The sequence below is a fragment of the Anomaloglossus baeobatrachus genome, chromosome 12 (assembly GCF_048569485.1).
Source record: "Anomaloglossus baeobatrachus isolate aAnoBae1 chromosome 12, aAnoBae1.hap1, whole genome shotgun sequence".
Classification (NCBI taxonomy): Eukaryota; Metazoa; Chordata; class Amphibia; order Anura; family Aromobatidae; genus Anomaloglossus; species Anomaloglossus baeobatrachus.
The window spans coordinates 93941494-93958287 of NC_134364.1; the positions used below are offsets into that span (position 1 = coordinate 93941494).

General features: G+C 40.5%; 1 protein-coding gene across 1 annotated transcript; it reads right to left on the reverse strand.

The window, feature by feature from the left end:
• Positions 1 to 4561: 4561 nt before the first annotated feature.
• LOC142257594 (olfactory receptor 5AR1-like) lies at positions 4562 to 5524 on the reverse strand. The gene has a single exon (XM_075329732.1). The coding sequence runs from the start codon at positions 5522 to 5524 to the stop codon at positions 4562 to 4564; it is 963 nt and encodes a 320-aa protein (XP_075185847.1).
• Between the last annotated feature and the right edge of the window lie 11270 nt (positions 5525 to 16794).

Consider the following 16794-nt stretch of genomic DNA (forward strand, 5'->3'; position numbering starts at 1 on the left):
CGCGACCCTGCACCCTGCGAGCTCCATCCTACTGGAAAGCAATCAGCCACCGGGCCCCGGGACCAACAGCCCCTACCCACGGAGGGGTCAACATCTAGCTGCTCCCCGCCATCGCTCCCGGGAACCCAGTCACCAGCAGCGGTGGTGCCCACCATCACCACAACCCGTGGGTGGCGTCACGAACTCTATACAAATCCCCAATTCCTCCCCTTTTCACTTGTGGACGAGGAGCGCTGCTCGAGCACTGGGTCCGGCCTGCTCTTGCCACCGAGGAGAAGGCACCGGATCCGAGCATGACCTCTCCGAGCAGCCCCCGCAACGGGGAAAACCGGTCCCCGCCCTCGACAGTAGCCGCTTGGAGGAAGAGAATGTTGGCAACGATAAGAAACCTGCGGTTATCTGTGCAAAGAGGTCCACCTGGAGGTGCCGCCCATGCTTAACCAGAGTCATCGTCAGCAATAGCGACCCTGCTACAGGATGTCTCCGGCCTGAACCTGAGTGAGTCCAAAACTGCCCCTGCCTGGCCTGCTATGCTGATCTCACCGGCATTAACATCCGAAGCCGGTGCAACGTCCGATGTGACACCCGGTGCGACGTCCGATGCGATACCAGATGCAATGCCCGCGGCCAGACTAGACCAGGCCGCAACGCTTTCTGTCCCAGTTGCCAGACCAGAGGTGGTTACAGAGCCCCAGTCGCTGACTGGGGATACAGTCCCTGCGCCCCGATCTGAAGTGGACACAGTACCTCCTCAGATAAAGAAAGAACCGGAGTTTCTGCCCTTGGCTCACCTGATTGCCAGGTATATAATCCACAAGCTGCCGTCCCAACCTGAAGCGGTCACAGCACCCTCTCCGCTGGAGAGGGATTCCTCGTCCTGCCTGGCTGCTGAAAGCTCATCCCCAGAGCTGCTACTCACCCGACCGGAGGAGGTCGCAGCACCCTCTGAGAGAGAAAGAGGCCATGAGGCCGCGCTGCTGTTCCGCCAATGACCGGAAGAGGTCGCAGCACTATTCACCAGGGAAAGAGAAGATATCCTGCAGCCATCACTGCTGATTCCCAGCCGGGCAGAGGAGGTCGCAGCACCCTCAGAGAGAGGGAGGCCAGGAGGCCGCGCTGCCGCACCGCCACCGATCGGAGGAGGTCGCAGCACCCCCTGCCAGAGAGGGAGAACTGGTAGCAGAAAGTCCTGGCATGTATGTTACCTGGTTGCCTGCTGATGACCAGGTGATGGTAATGCGGAGACCAGCCCGCAGAGAGCGGCGACGAGTAAGAGCCAAGCCAAGTATTGTTTAGTTAATAGAGAAGTCAATTTAATTAGTATAGAGAAAGTATAGGTTAAGGTGTTTTATAAGAAGGAGGAAGTCCTTCTAGGAAGTAAGTTTAAAATGTTTTTATAGAAAAAGTTTAGTTTACAAATGTTTGCAAAGTAATGTTTAACATGTTTAAAGTTTAAAGTAATGTTCAAGAAATTGTGCCCGCAAGGACTTTTGCGAGAACGTTTTAAAATATTCATTAGCACCTGGTTACGCGCACTTTATAAATGGACCACAGGTTATGAACTGGCTATAACCACAAACTCTCGCAGTGTAAATAGTTACCCCAGAGGTACCAACCGCAGAGTCTGCCTGTTGAGGGGCATGGCTCTGCACCACCAGGGAGCACACCCGTTTATGGAGCCTGCTCTACAACACAAAGAATTGGGTACGCCTGTTTATGGGGCCTACACTACATCACCATCCTCAGGAGAGGAAGATTGGAGGAAAGGTCTGGGATACAGATGGCCCAGACCTGGTCACCAAAGGGACTGGTGACCTGCGTCCTGGAAGTTTCTGGGTGGGTCCAGGATCTTTGTGGGTGGTGAGTGATGGTGGTATGGTATCTGGTATGTTTAAATGTAAATAACTCCCCTGTGTGGGAAAACGTGTATTTTGTTTCTTGTCTCTGCAGCCCGAGGACATGCTGTTAATAACCAAGGGGGAATGTGGTGCCCCTGACCTGGTCAGGCACCAGTGAGTACTGCACCCATGCTGGGACAGTGCTTCCAGGTAATTCCAAAGGCCAGAATGAGGTGTGTACGCACAGACACATAGCCACCAGGTCTCCCACACCATTATATGGGACCCTTGGGCAGTCCCTAGAGGGGTCTGGCCTTCAATTCTTGTCAAGGGGTGTATTGGAGGGGCTGGAAGCTAAGCTGCAGAGGCTGTCAGGAAAGAAGTGTAGTGAGCCAGTCTGGTAGCAGTGAGCGGCGGTTGCTAGGAGACGCAGGCGCGCGCACACGCTGGTCAGACCCTGCACGTGAAGTAGCCATTAGCGGGGGAGAATAGTGAGTCAGTCAGAAAGACACCGAGAGAGAGGCAGTCGAGTACGGGGACTGCTGGTGACTGAGTACGCACGGGGAACAGGTCCCTAGAGTAGATGTCCATTTATTGATCTTTTAAACCTGCTGGTGAGGGGACTAGAGGTACCTCATCAACCATACGGAGTCCAAGCCTCAGCAGCAATGCAGGGACTCATAAGGAGACAGAGCTTGACAGCCATCTCACCCTTTCCACACTGCCGGCAAACGGGCCAAAAAGGGAGAAAAGGCAGTAGCGACTCCCTGGATAGACCCCACGGTACTTCAAGTCAGGGGTTATCCAGACAAAGAAGTGCTAGGAAGGCGAGTTAATGGTTATCCTCAGATGGGCTTGAAGGAGTTTCTGGTTCCACCTGGTTTGTCTCAGCATCGCCCGTGTTACCTCATGATAACAGCAAAAGTGAGTAAAAACAAGTTGAAAGACTTTCTGGACTGAGCCTGAGTTATTCTGGGACCTGTTGTTCTACACATCCGAACCCCTGGGGCCAGCCTCACTCACGGGAGGCCATATAATCCGACTGCAGATTCCATCAGACCCAGACGCTCGTTAAATTTGCAGTGGTGGTCACCCATATCCCTGACCGCAAACTGTAAGTGGTGTCATGACTCATATATACAAAACCGACATACCTGTTGCCATATACCCAAAAGAAGACCCTGTGGTGTCCCTGATGGTGGAATGATGTCCCTGGGGCGACTACTGCATGTGGGCTTCACACCATCAAACATCAACATACTAAACAAAAGCATGGTTCAATACAGGTAGAGTCAAGAGCACATCGTCAGAGTCTTTGTTTAACATTTGTACATTGCTCTTACTTTCCCAAAATTTCACAAATTTTGCAAGAGTTTACAGTAAACAAATTTGATTGTCGTGGAATCAATTTGCTCATCTTTAGTTTCTACAAGTCTATATGATCTTTCCTTTCTAAACAATTTAGAGAGCACCGCTTGTCCTGTGTTTTCTACAAGTCATTCATGCACAAATTATGTACAGTCCAGATTCTTTGGAAACACTAAAGGGGGCTTTACACGCTAGTGATATCGGTACTGATATCGCTAGCGTGCGTACCCGTCCCGATGGTTTGTGCGACACCGGCATATCGCTGCCCGTCGCGCACAATATCGTGCTCCCCCGTCACACGGCTTACCTGCCCTGCGACGTTGCTCTGGCTGGCACTCCGCCGCCTTTCTAAGGGGGCTGGTCATTCGGCGTCACAGCGACATCACACGGCAGGCGTCCAATAGAAGCGGAGGGGCGGAGATGAGCGGGATGTAACATCCCGCCCACCTCCTTCCTTCTGCATTGGCGGTGGAGGCAGGTAAGGAGATGTTCCTCGCTCTTGCGGTGTCACACACAGCGATGTGTGCTGCCGCAGGAACGAGGAACAACATCGCTAATGAGAGGTAAACGATTTTTTGTTTTAGGACGACCTCTCCGCGACAAACGATTTTGGCCGCTTTTGCGATCGTTTTAGGTCTCACATAAGTGTCACACGCTGCATATCGTTAATGACGCTGGATGTGTGTCATTAATGACGTGACCCCGACGATAAAACATTAACGATATTGTAGAGTGTAAAGCCCCCTTTAATTTCCTCTCTACAGAGACTATCTCAAAACTATGAAAATAAATGAGTCCATGACCAATTAACAGTTAACTTGAATTTCATTCTGAGTCTAGATATCCATGTTTATAGGCATATTACCCACTTACCCTCATATTTCTGGTAGAATTGACACTTTACCCACCTAAACATATCACATAAGTTTTTTTGAATGTACTATTTGAGTTTTTCTGGCACAAATCAGAACAAAAAATCCATAAAACTAATTCTCATAAAGACAATCATGGGTAAATGGGGGCAATTATAAGGGCAACTTCACACTGATTTGCCATTTAGGCCTCAGACAAAGTCATTTTTTATCCTTGACCTAAAACTTTCACACTTGATTGTTGACGACCTTAGGTCTTCGTAGGCCAGAAGAGAGAAAAGTTATTTTTTCTGGCCTACAAGTTCCAAACCAAAATACTAAGTATCTAATTATAGGAAAAAACTAAAATATGATTGATCTACTAGAGTACAATGATGTTTTAATTAAGTATGAAGAATAGAAGGCTTCTGGCAGTTTTGGTAATTTGTGGGACAGAGGTGTAATGCAGGTTTTACGATACAGCTTTTCTTTTTACCTTTCATATTAATGAGATTTTGTAAAAATAAATTTGATTGGAGCAAATTCTTTAGCTACATTTTTTCTCACAGTGTCTTTGACATCCTTATTTCTAACACTGTAAATGATGGGGTTCACCATGGGCGTCACAACTGAGTAGAGGATGGAGGCCGAATTGTCCATTTCTGGAGATGAGCGGGATTGTGGACGTAAGTACAGAATCATAACAGTCCCAAAGAAAACAGTTACTACTGTGATGTGGGAGACACATGTGGAGAAAGCTTTAAACCTTCCTTCAGAAGATTTGATTTTTAAAATGGTGGACAGAATATTTATATACGAAATCAAAACCAAGAAGAAAGTAAAATTTGCTATAATCGCTGTTGAAATATACATTGCTACCTGATGGAGCCAATTGTCTCCACAGGACATTTGTATAAATGGAGGAACCTCACAAAAGAAGTGGTTGACATTGTGGGAATTGCAGAAGGACAACTGAAAGGTGTAGATGACATGTGTTATAGAGTTGATGAAGCTTGAAGTCCATGCTGCTGTGGCCAGACCAAGACACATCTTTCTGCTCATGATGGTGTTATAATGCAGTGGTTTACAGATGGCAACAAACCTATCATAAGCCATGATGGCAAGTATGAAACACTCTGTAGACCCAAAAGCCAAATGAAAGTGCATCTGGATGGCACATTCTAGTAAAGAGATGCTCTTGTCTTTGCTTAAGGTGTTAATCAAGATTTTAGGCACAATGGTGGTAGAAAAGCAAATATCAATAAAAGAGAGATTGATAAGAAAAAAGTACATGGGAGTCTGGAGCTTTGGATTAATAGTTACCACTATGATGAGTAGAAGGTTTGCCGACAATGTTATCAAATATATCACCAATAATACAAGGAATCCAATGACCTTCAAATAAAAAACATCTGACAAGCCGAGGAGAATAAATCTGGTCGACGAAGATTGGTTGAACACCTCCATAGCATATAAAGGAGAACCTGATGTGGACAAAAAGTTAAAATGCAAGTTACCGTAATTGATTGACTTTAATTAAGGGAAGTTATCACCTATGTTTAGCATAAAACTCCTTACTATAAAAAGTATTTTCTAAACTCATATTCCTTTTCAATGACTCTACTTGCTAGATCTAAAGATCAGTCTCTAACCATTATATAGTCCTCTTTTAGCTACTTGTGGACTGCCCATGTACTTTTTACGTCATTTTCTACTGTGTTTCCCCAAAAATAAAACATTATCATTTTTTTTGATCCAAAAAAACCACTAGATTTTTTTTAGGGGAGGGCTTATTTTTGGGGAGACATGGTTTGGGGTATATTTACCCCCCAAAAAATGCAGATCCCTCTTCCCACGGTCGTCATACTTACCAGACCCCGGACGTCTGCATGGCTCCCAGGTCTTTCTGCTATTTCCAGTGGACGCTCCCAGCAGGTCCCTGCTTCTGGCTGACACACACATCAGATCACATGCTCACTCACACATCAGATTGCATGCACACACACTCACAACATATCGCACACACAATCACACGTGCACACACTCACCACATCCGGTGATACAACTTGCTTCTGGCCAGCAGGGGACTCTCTGCTCTCTTGTCTCTATGATGCGTTCTACTACTGGGTCCTCCTTGTGTTCAACCAGAAGATCCTGGAAGCTCTACTGCACAGTGCCCAGCATCACAGGTCCTTAAGCTGCCAAGAAGCAATCAATATCGCTGGATGGGATGTATGTGCTTGAGCAATCTGATGTGTGATTGTGTGTGTGTACAATCTGATGTGTGTGTTCCGTTGCAGGTCCTTGATGTGTTCCACTGTTCCTGGTCGGCATCTGCTGAGTATGATCGCGGGGTCTTCTCTCTTCTGTCTTCTCTCTTTTGGGTGTGTTTGGTGGCTATAATGAAGTGTTCTGCAGTATACTTTAACTTTTTTAGCTGCATGGCCACTTCATTATTGAACCGAGACTAGGTCTTATTTTCAGGGGATGTCTTATATTTCGGCCTTGCAGAAAACTCCTGCTAGGTCTTATTTTTGGGGAAACACGGTAATGCCACATCTAAGGCTACATTTAGTAAATAGATACATATTAGCAGATTTCTATATTTTCTCCACCATGATTTTAAAGATACTTTAACTCAAAGGAATACATGTCATCAACAAACAAACAGAAATCAGAGCATATTGTATCAAAATAATTTTATTTTGCAAAAAATATTTTTTTTAAAAAAATTTTTATTTATTCCAAATCACTAAAAACATCACAACATCAAGAAAAACATCACCAGAAAAAACACATAGACAAAGGGGTCTTTGACCTAAAAAAATATTATTGGTGAGGAGAGCAGAAGGAGGTTATACTTTGTTCATAACGAAAATATATCAGAGTTTATATCATTAAAACATCACCTCTGCCCTTTCACCAATATTAGAAACAGCACTGATACATATATTAAATTAATAAATATTACATCAATAAATACATATAATAGCCTCTGTATATAAATATTCAATCCCCAAAGGAACAAATTCAACTCTCATATAAATCTATAAAACCTATATAGGAGGGATCTCATCTACATACATATAGATTCCCCTCCTGATGAAAAGGTTTGTCTTGAAACGTGCGTCGAGGTTCTGAGGGTTTCTTTGACCTTATACTAGGCAAGTATGGTACAGTAATTTATGCTACATTTAACTAAGAGCCTCTGTTATAAGGCGATTGATTTAGTCGTGTTTGGGGGTAGTGGATATTCACATCCAGCCCGAGTAGACAAGTCAGTGAATGGGCTGTGCTTTTCCTCCTTATTAACCCCTTGTACTCCTTATAAACTCCATAGCTATAATCTAATATCATTTCTAAGGGGGAATCTATATGTATGTAGATGAGATCCCTCCTATATAGGTTTTATAGATTTATATGAGAGTTGAATTTGTTCCTTTGGGGATTGAATATTTATATACAGAGGCTATTATATGTATTTATTGATGTAATATTTATTAATTTAATATATGTATCAGTGCTGTTTCTAATATTGGTGAAAGGGCAGAGGTGATGTTTTAATGATATAAACTCTGATATATTTTCGTTATGAACAAAGTATAACCTCCTTCTGCTCTCCTCACCAATAATATTTTTTTAGGTCAAAGACCCCTTTGTCTATGTGTTTTTTCTGGTGATGTTTTTCTTGATGTTGTGATGTTTTTAGTGATTTGGAATAAATAAAAAAAATTTTTAAAAAAATATTTTTTGCAAAATAAAATTATTTTGATACAATATACTCTGATTTCTGTTTGTTTGTTGATTACATTTAGTAAAGGCAATACATTTCTTAAAGTACTAAGAAATAGGTGAAAATTATGAATTAGGAGACTGACTTTGCTTCCTTATGTCTCCAGTTTCCTATTGATGTGACATGTTCATTTGGAGATATATCATTGTGGGATTCTTTCTTAAAAGCATGGCTACTGAATGGTAAGATCTCCATAATATTTTTCAGTTGTTTCTAATTGGACATATGGAATACCAATGGTTCGTTGTATGGAATGGTCAGGCCATAGAAAAGAAAAAAACAACGATTCGATAAAGTAATGTTTCATCAGGCCATTGTTAATAAAAAATATCATGTTAACAAGACAGTATTTAAGGAATAAATACAGTCCTGGCCAAAAGTTTTGAAGTTGACGCAAAAATTGGTTTCACAAGGTTTGGTTTTCAGACAATACTTTTGGTAGCGCTCAAGTTTTCTTCTTCAGACAATCACTTTTCCAGATCACTAAAACATTCTCAAAGAGGCTTCATCAGAGAAAATGAATTGACCACAGTACCTTGCAGGCCTATCATTGAAACTCCTGAAAACTTATTTTATCTTACAACTCCACGCTCACACTGTTTAGTACAATTGGAAGAATGACTGTTAAGAGAGAGAAAGTATGCGCTACCATTGTCCTGTGTCATTGCAACAGTATAGCCTCCTGAGACCAGGGTTGTAGGGTTGCTTCTCATACATGGAATGGACTTTTAGAATACAGCCATCAATAAAAAGTACTCATCCTTCATGCTCAAGTTCTTCCAATGATCGAGGAAAATTTGGTGATGAAGATTGTATTTTTCAGAATGATGGAGACAAGGCAAAAGTGATCACTAAGTGAATCAGTGAACAAAACATAAAAAAATTATGTCAAAGGCAAGGAAACTCTTCCGATCTTAGTCCCATTGAGCATCTGTGGTCAATCCACAAAACGCAGATGAACAAACAAAAACACATAAATTGTTATAAACTCCAAGCATTGATTAGAGAAGAATAGGTTCTCATCAGTCAGGATTTGTCTCAAAAGCTGGTACGTGCCCAGCATGCCAAGGCATCAATACAATCGGTGTACGGGTTACAAATAGACCCATGTCCTGGAGCCTAGAGTGGGTCAAAAGGTGTCTTTAGCCCATATGTGAAAGCCAATACTACTAAAGAACCATGATAGATGGTGACCATGTTAGAGATTTTCCATTGGAGCCCATGAGCTTCAAGTTAAACCTCTACCATCATGCCAGGGCATATTGCAAAAGTCTTAAAAAAATAAGAGTCAACATTGTTTTTTTACATAAATTTGATGTATTTATCAGTAAAAGTAAAACAAATTATGAAATGCTGATAATTGTATTTCAGGAACCAGAGAGAAATCAAACTAAAGGATCAAAAAACTGGGAAGTAGGAGACAACGTACAAGCCGAAATTTATATGTCGCAAAACTTTTGGCTACGACTGTATACTTAACCCCATCACTCCTGGGCTATTTTACATTTTTTGTTTTCTGTTTTTTCCTCCCCTTCTTCCCATAGCCATAATTTTTTTTATTTTTCCATCAATATAGCCATATGAGGGCATCCGTGGTAATTCATCCACCTCACAGATATGGTATATGCCTTAGGCTGGCTACAATAAGAGACCCCTCTAAAATGAGCAGTTTTATCACACACGTCTCAGATGTTGCAGGTTTTGAGGGAGCAGGCAATTGGCATGTTGACTGCAGGAATATCCTCCAGAGCTGTTGGCCATGACTTGAATGTTCATTTCTCTACCATAAGCCGTCTCCAAAGGTGTTTCATAGAATTTGGCAGTACATCTAACTGGCCTCACAGTGCAGACCAGGTGTAACCACACCAGACCAGGACCGACCTCTACATCCAGCATCTTCACCTTCAAGTTTGTCTGAGACCGGCCACCCGGACAGCTGCTGCAATATTCTGTCAGAAACAAACTCAGGGAAGCTCATCTGCTGCTTGTTGCCCTCATCGGTGTCTCCACCTGGCTGCAGTTTGTCATTGTAACCAACTTGAGTGGTCAAATGCTCATATTCAATGGTATCTGGCATGTTGGAGAGGTGAATCCTGGTTTTCTCCATACAGTGCAGATGACTGACTGCCAAATAGTTATAACACCAGATACTGATTGGTTTTCTGACTTTTCTGGATCCCTCCAATACTGTAAAGCTGTACATTTTAGAGTGGCCTTTTATTGTGGCCAGCCTAAGGCGCACCTGTGCAATAATAATGCTGGCCTGCCTAAGGCGCACCTGTGCAATAATCATGCTGGCCAGCCTAAGGCACACCTGTGCAATAATCATGCTGGCCAGCCTAAGGCGCATCTGCGCAAAAATCATGCTGTCTAATCAGTATCTTCAAATGCAACACCTGTGAGGTGGATGGATTATCTCAGCAGAGGAGAGGTGCTCACTAAAACAGACTTAGACAAGTTTGTGAACAATATATGAGACAAAAAGGCTCTTTATGTCCATTTAAAAAGTCTTAGATCTTTCACTTCAGCTCCTGAAAAATTGGAGAAAAAATAAATATATATATATATTTTTTACACACACATAGATAACTAAAAATTATAATAATTATAATGCGAAGCATATATTGAACTTACTGTATTCTTTGCATTTCTATTGATCACATCCCAATCAATTATCTGCCCAAATGAGCTTTTAAAGCTGTTACTTGGGAATTATTTTCAACTGGAAAAATATATTAGGAGAGCTATTCATCATAAAAAAGAAAGAACAAAAAAATAATAAAGTAATGTTTATTAGGACCATTTCTTATAAGAAAAAAATTGGGTAAAAATATCATAAAGCTTTGTTTAGTGTAAAGGATGTCCAGTGTAAGTTACTATCAAGAAATATAATATCGGAGGAGCCTGTAGAGTGGAGCGAATATAAATCTGCTGGACTTTCCTTATATTACATTATAATCACATCCTAATTGATCCCATAAGAAGAAGAAATTATTCATTAATGGTCCCTACCCAATTAAAAAAGTTGTGCAATCTCCAAGCTTAACATAATTTTTTATTATTTGTTCTTATGGAAAACATAGATAACTGGTAAAGTTGAAAAAGCAAAATACATCCTCATTTCAGAAAAAAAAAAGTTGTTATACAGAATATGACATTGGTTAATTTCTCTAACTGTAGTTATAGGAAAACAAAAAATAATCAAAACTTTTTATAGTAATTGAAGTGGACAGTTTTATAGCAATTTAGTTTTAATCTTTTTTTAATGTTTTAGAGGGTTTCAAATTTCTTCCACTAATTTTATTTAAAAAAATAGGCATAATCAAAAAATCCCCTGATAAGGTGTTTGTGAAAGTCAATTTTAATTTCAAAAAGCCCCTAAGAACCGATATAAGGCATACAACTGTTCATAAAAGTCAAGACCACCAAAGAAATAAATTCATAAAAAATATATATTATTGAAAAAAAAATAATTTGTTAAAAAATCCTTTATGGAAACAATTCTGGTGATATGTGGGAACAATAAACATTTATATAGAAAGGGTTACTCCAAAGAGGACAAAATATGAGATAATAAATAACAGAGGAACCACTAAAGGCAAATGTTAAAACTTCATGAAAAAATAATCAATAAATATAGATTTTTTTATTTTAAGTATTTAAATAGAGGAATAAATAAATAAATATCAGTCCATATTGCAGTAATTGTGTCCCAATAGCAGAATTCAATCTTAATATAACTCCTAGTGGGGATACTACATCAAAGTTTGAATAAGGAGTAAAGGAGGATGTAATAGATACCTAATGCAGGGTCTATGAAACTCGTGTGTCCACAGCCCGACGCGCATTTCGTCTAGTTGACTCCCTCAGGAAATGTCCATAATAGTGACAATGAGCTTTTGTATGCGTTTCCAGTGTACGCATGGCGCCGGAAACGCGTACAAAAGCTCATTGTCACTATTATGGACTTTTAATCTAATCGAATTAAGGTATGGTTTCAGGAAGAATCGCACATCGTCAGAGTCTTCATTCCAGTGGTTGACATTTGTATATTGGTCTTACTTTCCCAAAATTCCATTACCGTAATTGTGCAAGAGTCTACAGTACACAAATTTGATTGTCTTTGAATCGATTTGCTCATCTTTAGTTGCTACAAGTCTATGTGCATTTCCTTTCTAAACAATTTAGAGAGCACCGCTTGTCCTGTGTTCTCTACAAGTCATTCATGCACAAATTATGCACAGTCCAGATTCTGCAGAAACACTAAATTTCCTCTTTACAGAGACTACCTGTAAACTATGAAAATAAATGGGTCCGTGGCCGATTAACAGTTAATCGAATTTTCTTCTGAGTCTGGATACCCATATTTAGAGGCATATTGAGCACTTACCCTCATATTTCTGGTAGAATTGACACTTTACTGTATCCAACTAAACATATCACATAAGATCTTTTGAATGTACTATTTGAGTTCTTCTGGCACAAATCAGAGCAAAATAAAATCCATGTAACTAATCCTCATGAATACACTCAATCATGAGTAAATGGGTGCAGTATTAGAGGCAACGTCACACTGATTTGCCATTTAGGCCTTGTCATTTTTTATGCTCCATCTCAAACTTTCACACTTGAATGTTGATGACCTTAGGTCTTCGTAGGCCAAAAGAAAGAAAAGTTATTTTTTTCTGGCCTACAAGTTCCAAACCAAAATACTAAGTAACTTTGCTTTAAACACTAATTATGTTTTTAATATTGTCAGTAAAAAAAATACCTAATTATAGAAGAAAACTAAAATATGTTTGATCTCCCATAATACATTGATGTTTTAATTAAGTATGAAGAATATAAGTCTTCTGGCAGTTTTAGTAATTTGTGGCAGACAGGTGAAATGCAGGTTTTACGATACAGCTTTTCTGCTTGCCTTTCCTTTTAAGTAGATTTTGTAAAAATACATTTGATTGGAGCAAATTCTTTAGCTACATTTTTTTCTCACAGTGTCTTTGACATCCTCACTTCTTAGACTGTAAATGATGGGGTTCACCATGGTCGTCACAACTGAGTAGAGGATAGAGGCCGAATTGTCCATTTCTGGAGATGAGCGAGATTGTGGACATAAATACAGAATCATAACAGTCCCAAAGAAAACAGTTACAACTGTGATGTGAGAGACACATGTGTTACGTCCCCACCGGAGTCCGCTCCAGCAACTTCTACTTCGATCACCTGGTGATGCCGTGTTCCTGCCGTGGATAGTGCTGGTGATGGGAGGGAAGTCAATGTCAGCGGTTCTGGTGGGCACAGGATCCGCTCATCCACTGGCCTGGGTTTCCTTGAGATCTGTAGTACTGTTGGTTGACTGTAGGTGGTGTGTGTCTTCCAGCTGAAGTTACCATCATTCAGCTACAACCAATGGGAAGACACCATACCTTTCTTAGTTCCCCTCCTTTTTGCTGACCACTGCCAGACTTAGTTCTGTATTCCTGGTTTCTGTCCCGCCCTGTTCTGTTTAGTGATTCTGGTGTTCCTACTTCTGCTTGTTTCCTGACTACCCTCCTGCCTGCTGTTTATGTATTTCGCTGCCCGATCCGGATTTGACCTCTGCTTTGTTTTCTGAGTATGCCCTTGCCTGCCGATTCTGTCCCTCTTTTGCATTTCCCGGTTCAACCCTGCCTGATGACTACTCTCTTGGACTGCAGCCTTCCACAGGTAGTGATCACCTTGAGCCCTGTGTAATTCCAAATTCCTGTATAGGGGTTAAAGGGTTTCAGGGTTCTAGGGGTCCTGCTTGGTGAGTGGCTTCCCTCAGCCTGCCCATTAAAGCCCGTCTGAGTCTGTGGATCCAGGCAGACATTACAACATGAAAACAAAGAAAAATGTTTGCTTGTGTTTTCAAGAGCAGTATTGATTTAAATTTTCAGTATAGATGCTAAAATCATTCTTTTGTTTTCTTTTTTGGATAACGGGAAAGATTCTCTAGGGTGCAAAAATCAAAGTGTGAGTCCTTGGGATTAGGCAGAAAAGTATTATTTAAGGTTACTGAGTTACTGACCTGCATCTCCTGGCAGAAAACTGAAATCCGAGGCAGACATTTCAGCACAAGATTTTCACCTTCTGAAGAAAACTGCACCAAAATGGCATAAAAACCGTTTTTGTACATTTTTTTTGCCAAAAGATGCAGATTTGGTGCTGAAATTTCTACATCATATTACTGCACCCAATATATACAGTACTCCCTGGCAAAAGCATGCATCAAAACACCAGGTGGTTTTGATGCAATTTTTTGTCAAGAGGTGTAGATTTGGTCCAGGAATATGGTGTAAAAATTTCAGCATCAAATCTGCATCTTTTGGTAAATAAAAAGCACAAAAACGGATTTCACACCATTTTGGTGTGGTTTTCTCTCAGAAGGTGCACATTTGGTGCTGGGATCTTGTGCAGAGATTTCAGCAACACATTTGCACCTTCTGGAAGAAAACTGCACTGAAACGGCTTGAAAACCGTTTTTGTGCATTTTTTTTTGCCAATAGATGCAGATTTGGTGCTAAAATTTCTACGTCATATTCCTGCACTCAATCTACACCTCCTGGCAAAAAAAAAAAAATGCATCAAAACATCAGGTAGTTTTGATGCAACGTTTTGCCGGCGGGAGGTATAGATTTGGCGCAGGAATCTAGTGTAAAAATGTCAGCACCAAATTTGCATCTCTTGGCAAAAAGATGCACAAAAACGGATTTCATGCCATTTTGGAGTGGTTTTCTCCCAGGAGGTGCAAATTTGGTGCTGGAATCTTGTGCAGACATTTCAGCAACAAATTTGCACCTTTTAAAAGAAAACTGCTCCAAATTTTGTTTTGTCAAGAGATGCAGATTTAGTGCTTTAATCTTTACGCCATATTCCTGCACCAAATCTACACTTCCTGGAAAAAGAATTGCATCAAAATAACATGCAGTTTTGATGCAATTTTGATGCAATTTGTGTACATTTGGTGCAGGAATATGGTGTAAAAATGTCAGCATCAAATCTGCATCTCTTGGAAAAACAATAAACAAAAACGGTTTTCTCACTCTTTTGATGTGGTTTTCTGCCAAGAGGTGCAAATTTGGTGTTGAAATCTGGTGCAGATATTTCAGCACCAAATTTGCACCTCTTGGAAAAAAAAACTGCACCAAAATCGCGTCAAAACTGTTTTTGTTCATATTTTTTACCACAGATGTAGATTTGGTGCTGAAATTTTTACACCATATTCCTGCTCCCAATCTACACCTCCTGGCAAAAAAACCCAAAAAAAACAAAACGCATCAAAAGTGCATGCATTATAATGTGGTATTCATGTGGGGGTTTTTTACCAGAAGGTATGGATTGGGTGCAGGAATATGTTGTGGAAACTTCAGCACCAAATCTGCATCTCTTGGCAAGAAAATGCACAAAAAATGGTTTTCACACCATTTCAGTGTGGTTTTCTGCCAGAAGGTTCAAATGTGATGTTGAAATCTGGTGCAGACATTTCAGCATCAAATTTTCACTTTCTGAAGGAAAACTGCACCAAAACAGCATCAAAAACGTTTTTGTGCATTTGTTTGCAAAGAGATGCAGAATTGGTGCTGAAATTTTTACACCAAATCTACACCTCATGGTAAACAAAACATCAAAACACCATGCAGTTTTGATGCAATATTGAAGCGATTTTTGCCAGGATGTGTAGATGGTGCAGGAATATTGTGTAAAAATTTACACCTCATGGCAAAAAAGCATCAAAACACCATGTGATTTTAGTGTAATTTTGATGTGATTTTTTTTTTTTTTGCCAGGATGTGTAGATTTGGTGCAGGAATATGGTACAAAAATTTCAGCACCAAATCTGCATCTCTTGGCAAAACAATACACAATAACGGTTTTCACGCTGTTTCAATGTTTCTGCCAGGAAGTGAAAATTTGGTGCTGAAATCTGGTGCAGACATTTCAGCACCAAATTTGCACCTCCTGGAAGAAAACTGCACCGAAACAGTGTCAAAACCGTTTTTGTGCATTTTTTTGGCAAGAGATGCACATTTGATGCTGAATTTTTTTATACCATATTCCTGCATCAAATCTACACCTCCTGGCAAAAAAAAACACATCAAAACATCGTGCGATTTTATGCAATTTTGATGCAATTTTTTGCCAGAATGTATAGATTTGGTGCAGGAATATGGTGTAAAAATTTCAGCATTAAATCTGCATCTCTTGGCAAAAAATGCACAAAAACGGTCTCCCCAGCCTGAGAACACCAGTTCCCAGTTGTTGAGGTTTATGTTGGCTGGACATAAAATTGAGGGAGACTGCATGTTGTTTTTAAAAATAACACAGGTTTGCAAAAACTATTTTAGTGTAATCATCGCAGGTGACTTTGTGCTTTTGTGAATCATCTTTTTGTCCTGATTTTAAAAATGTATATAGTTTTTCTGTAGCACGTATAGTTTCCATGGAGCAGCATCATTATTATAAGGTATAGGAAATATACTGGTGACATTAAGAAAACCGTAACCTACATATAAAAAAAATGCTTCACCTTACAAAACAGTTTTTATTGAACCAAAATAATTTCACATGCAAAATAGAAACCAAAATATGAGCAGAAATTAAAAGTGCTGACATTACAATGTCGTTGATCTGATTTTTCAGCGTTGCCCCTATATAACATCCAACAGTAATCTGCCATCATTGAGTCATTCCAAAAAATCTGATAGTGGTGTTCCATTACATTAATGTCCTGGTGAAACCGCTCACGTTCTTCATCGCTTACATCCCCGAGATTTTGAGGGAAGAAATCTAAATGTGGATGCAAACAGTCCATTTTCAGAGACATGCGACATCCAAGACACTAGTATGTATTTAGCAGTTCCTCAACACCTTCAACATATTCTGGAGATTTATTTTTTCCTAAGAAGTTTTCACAGATCCACTT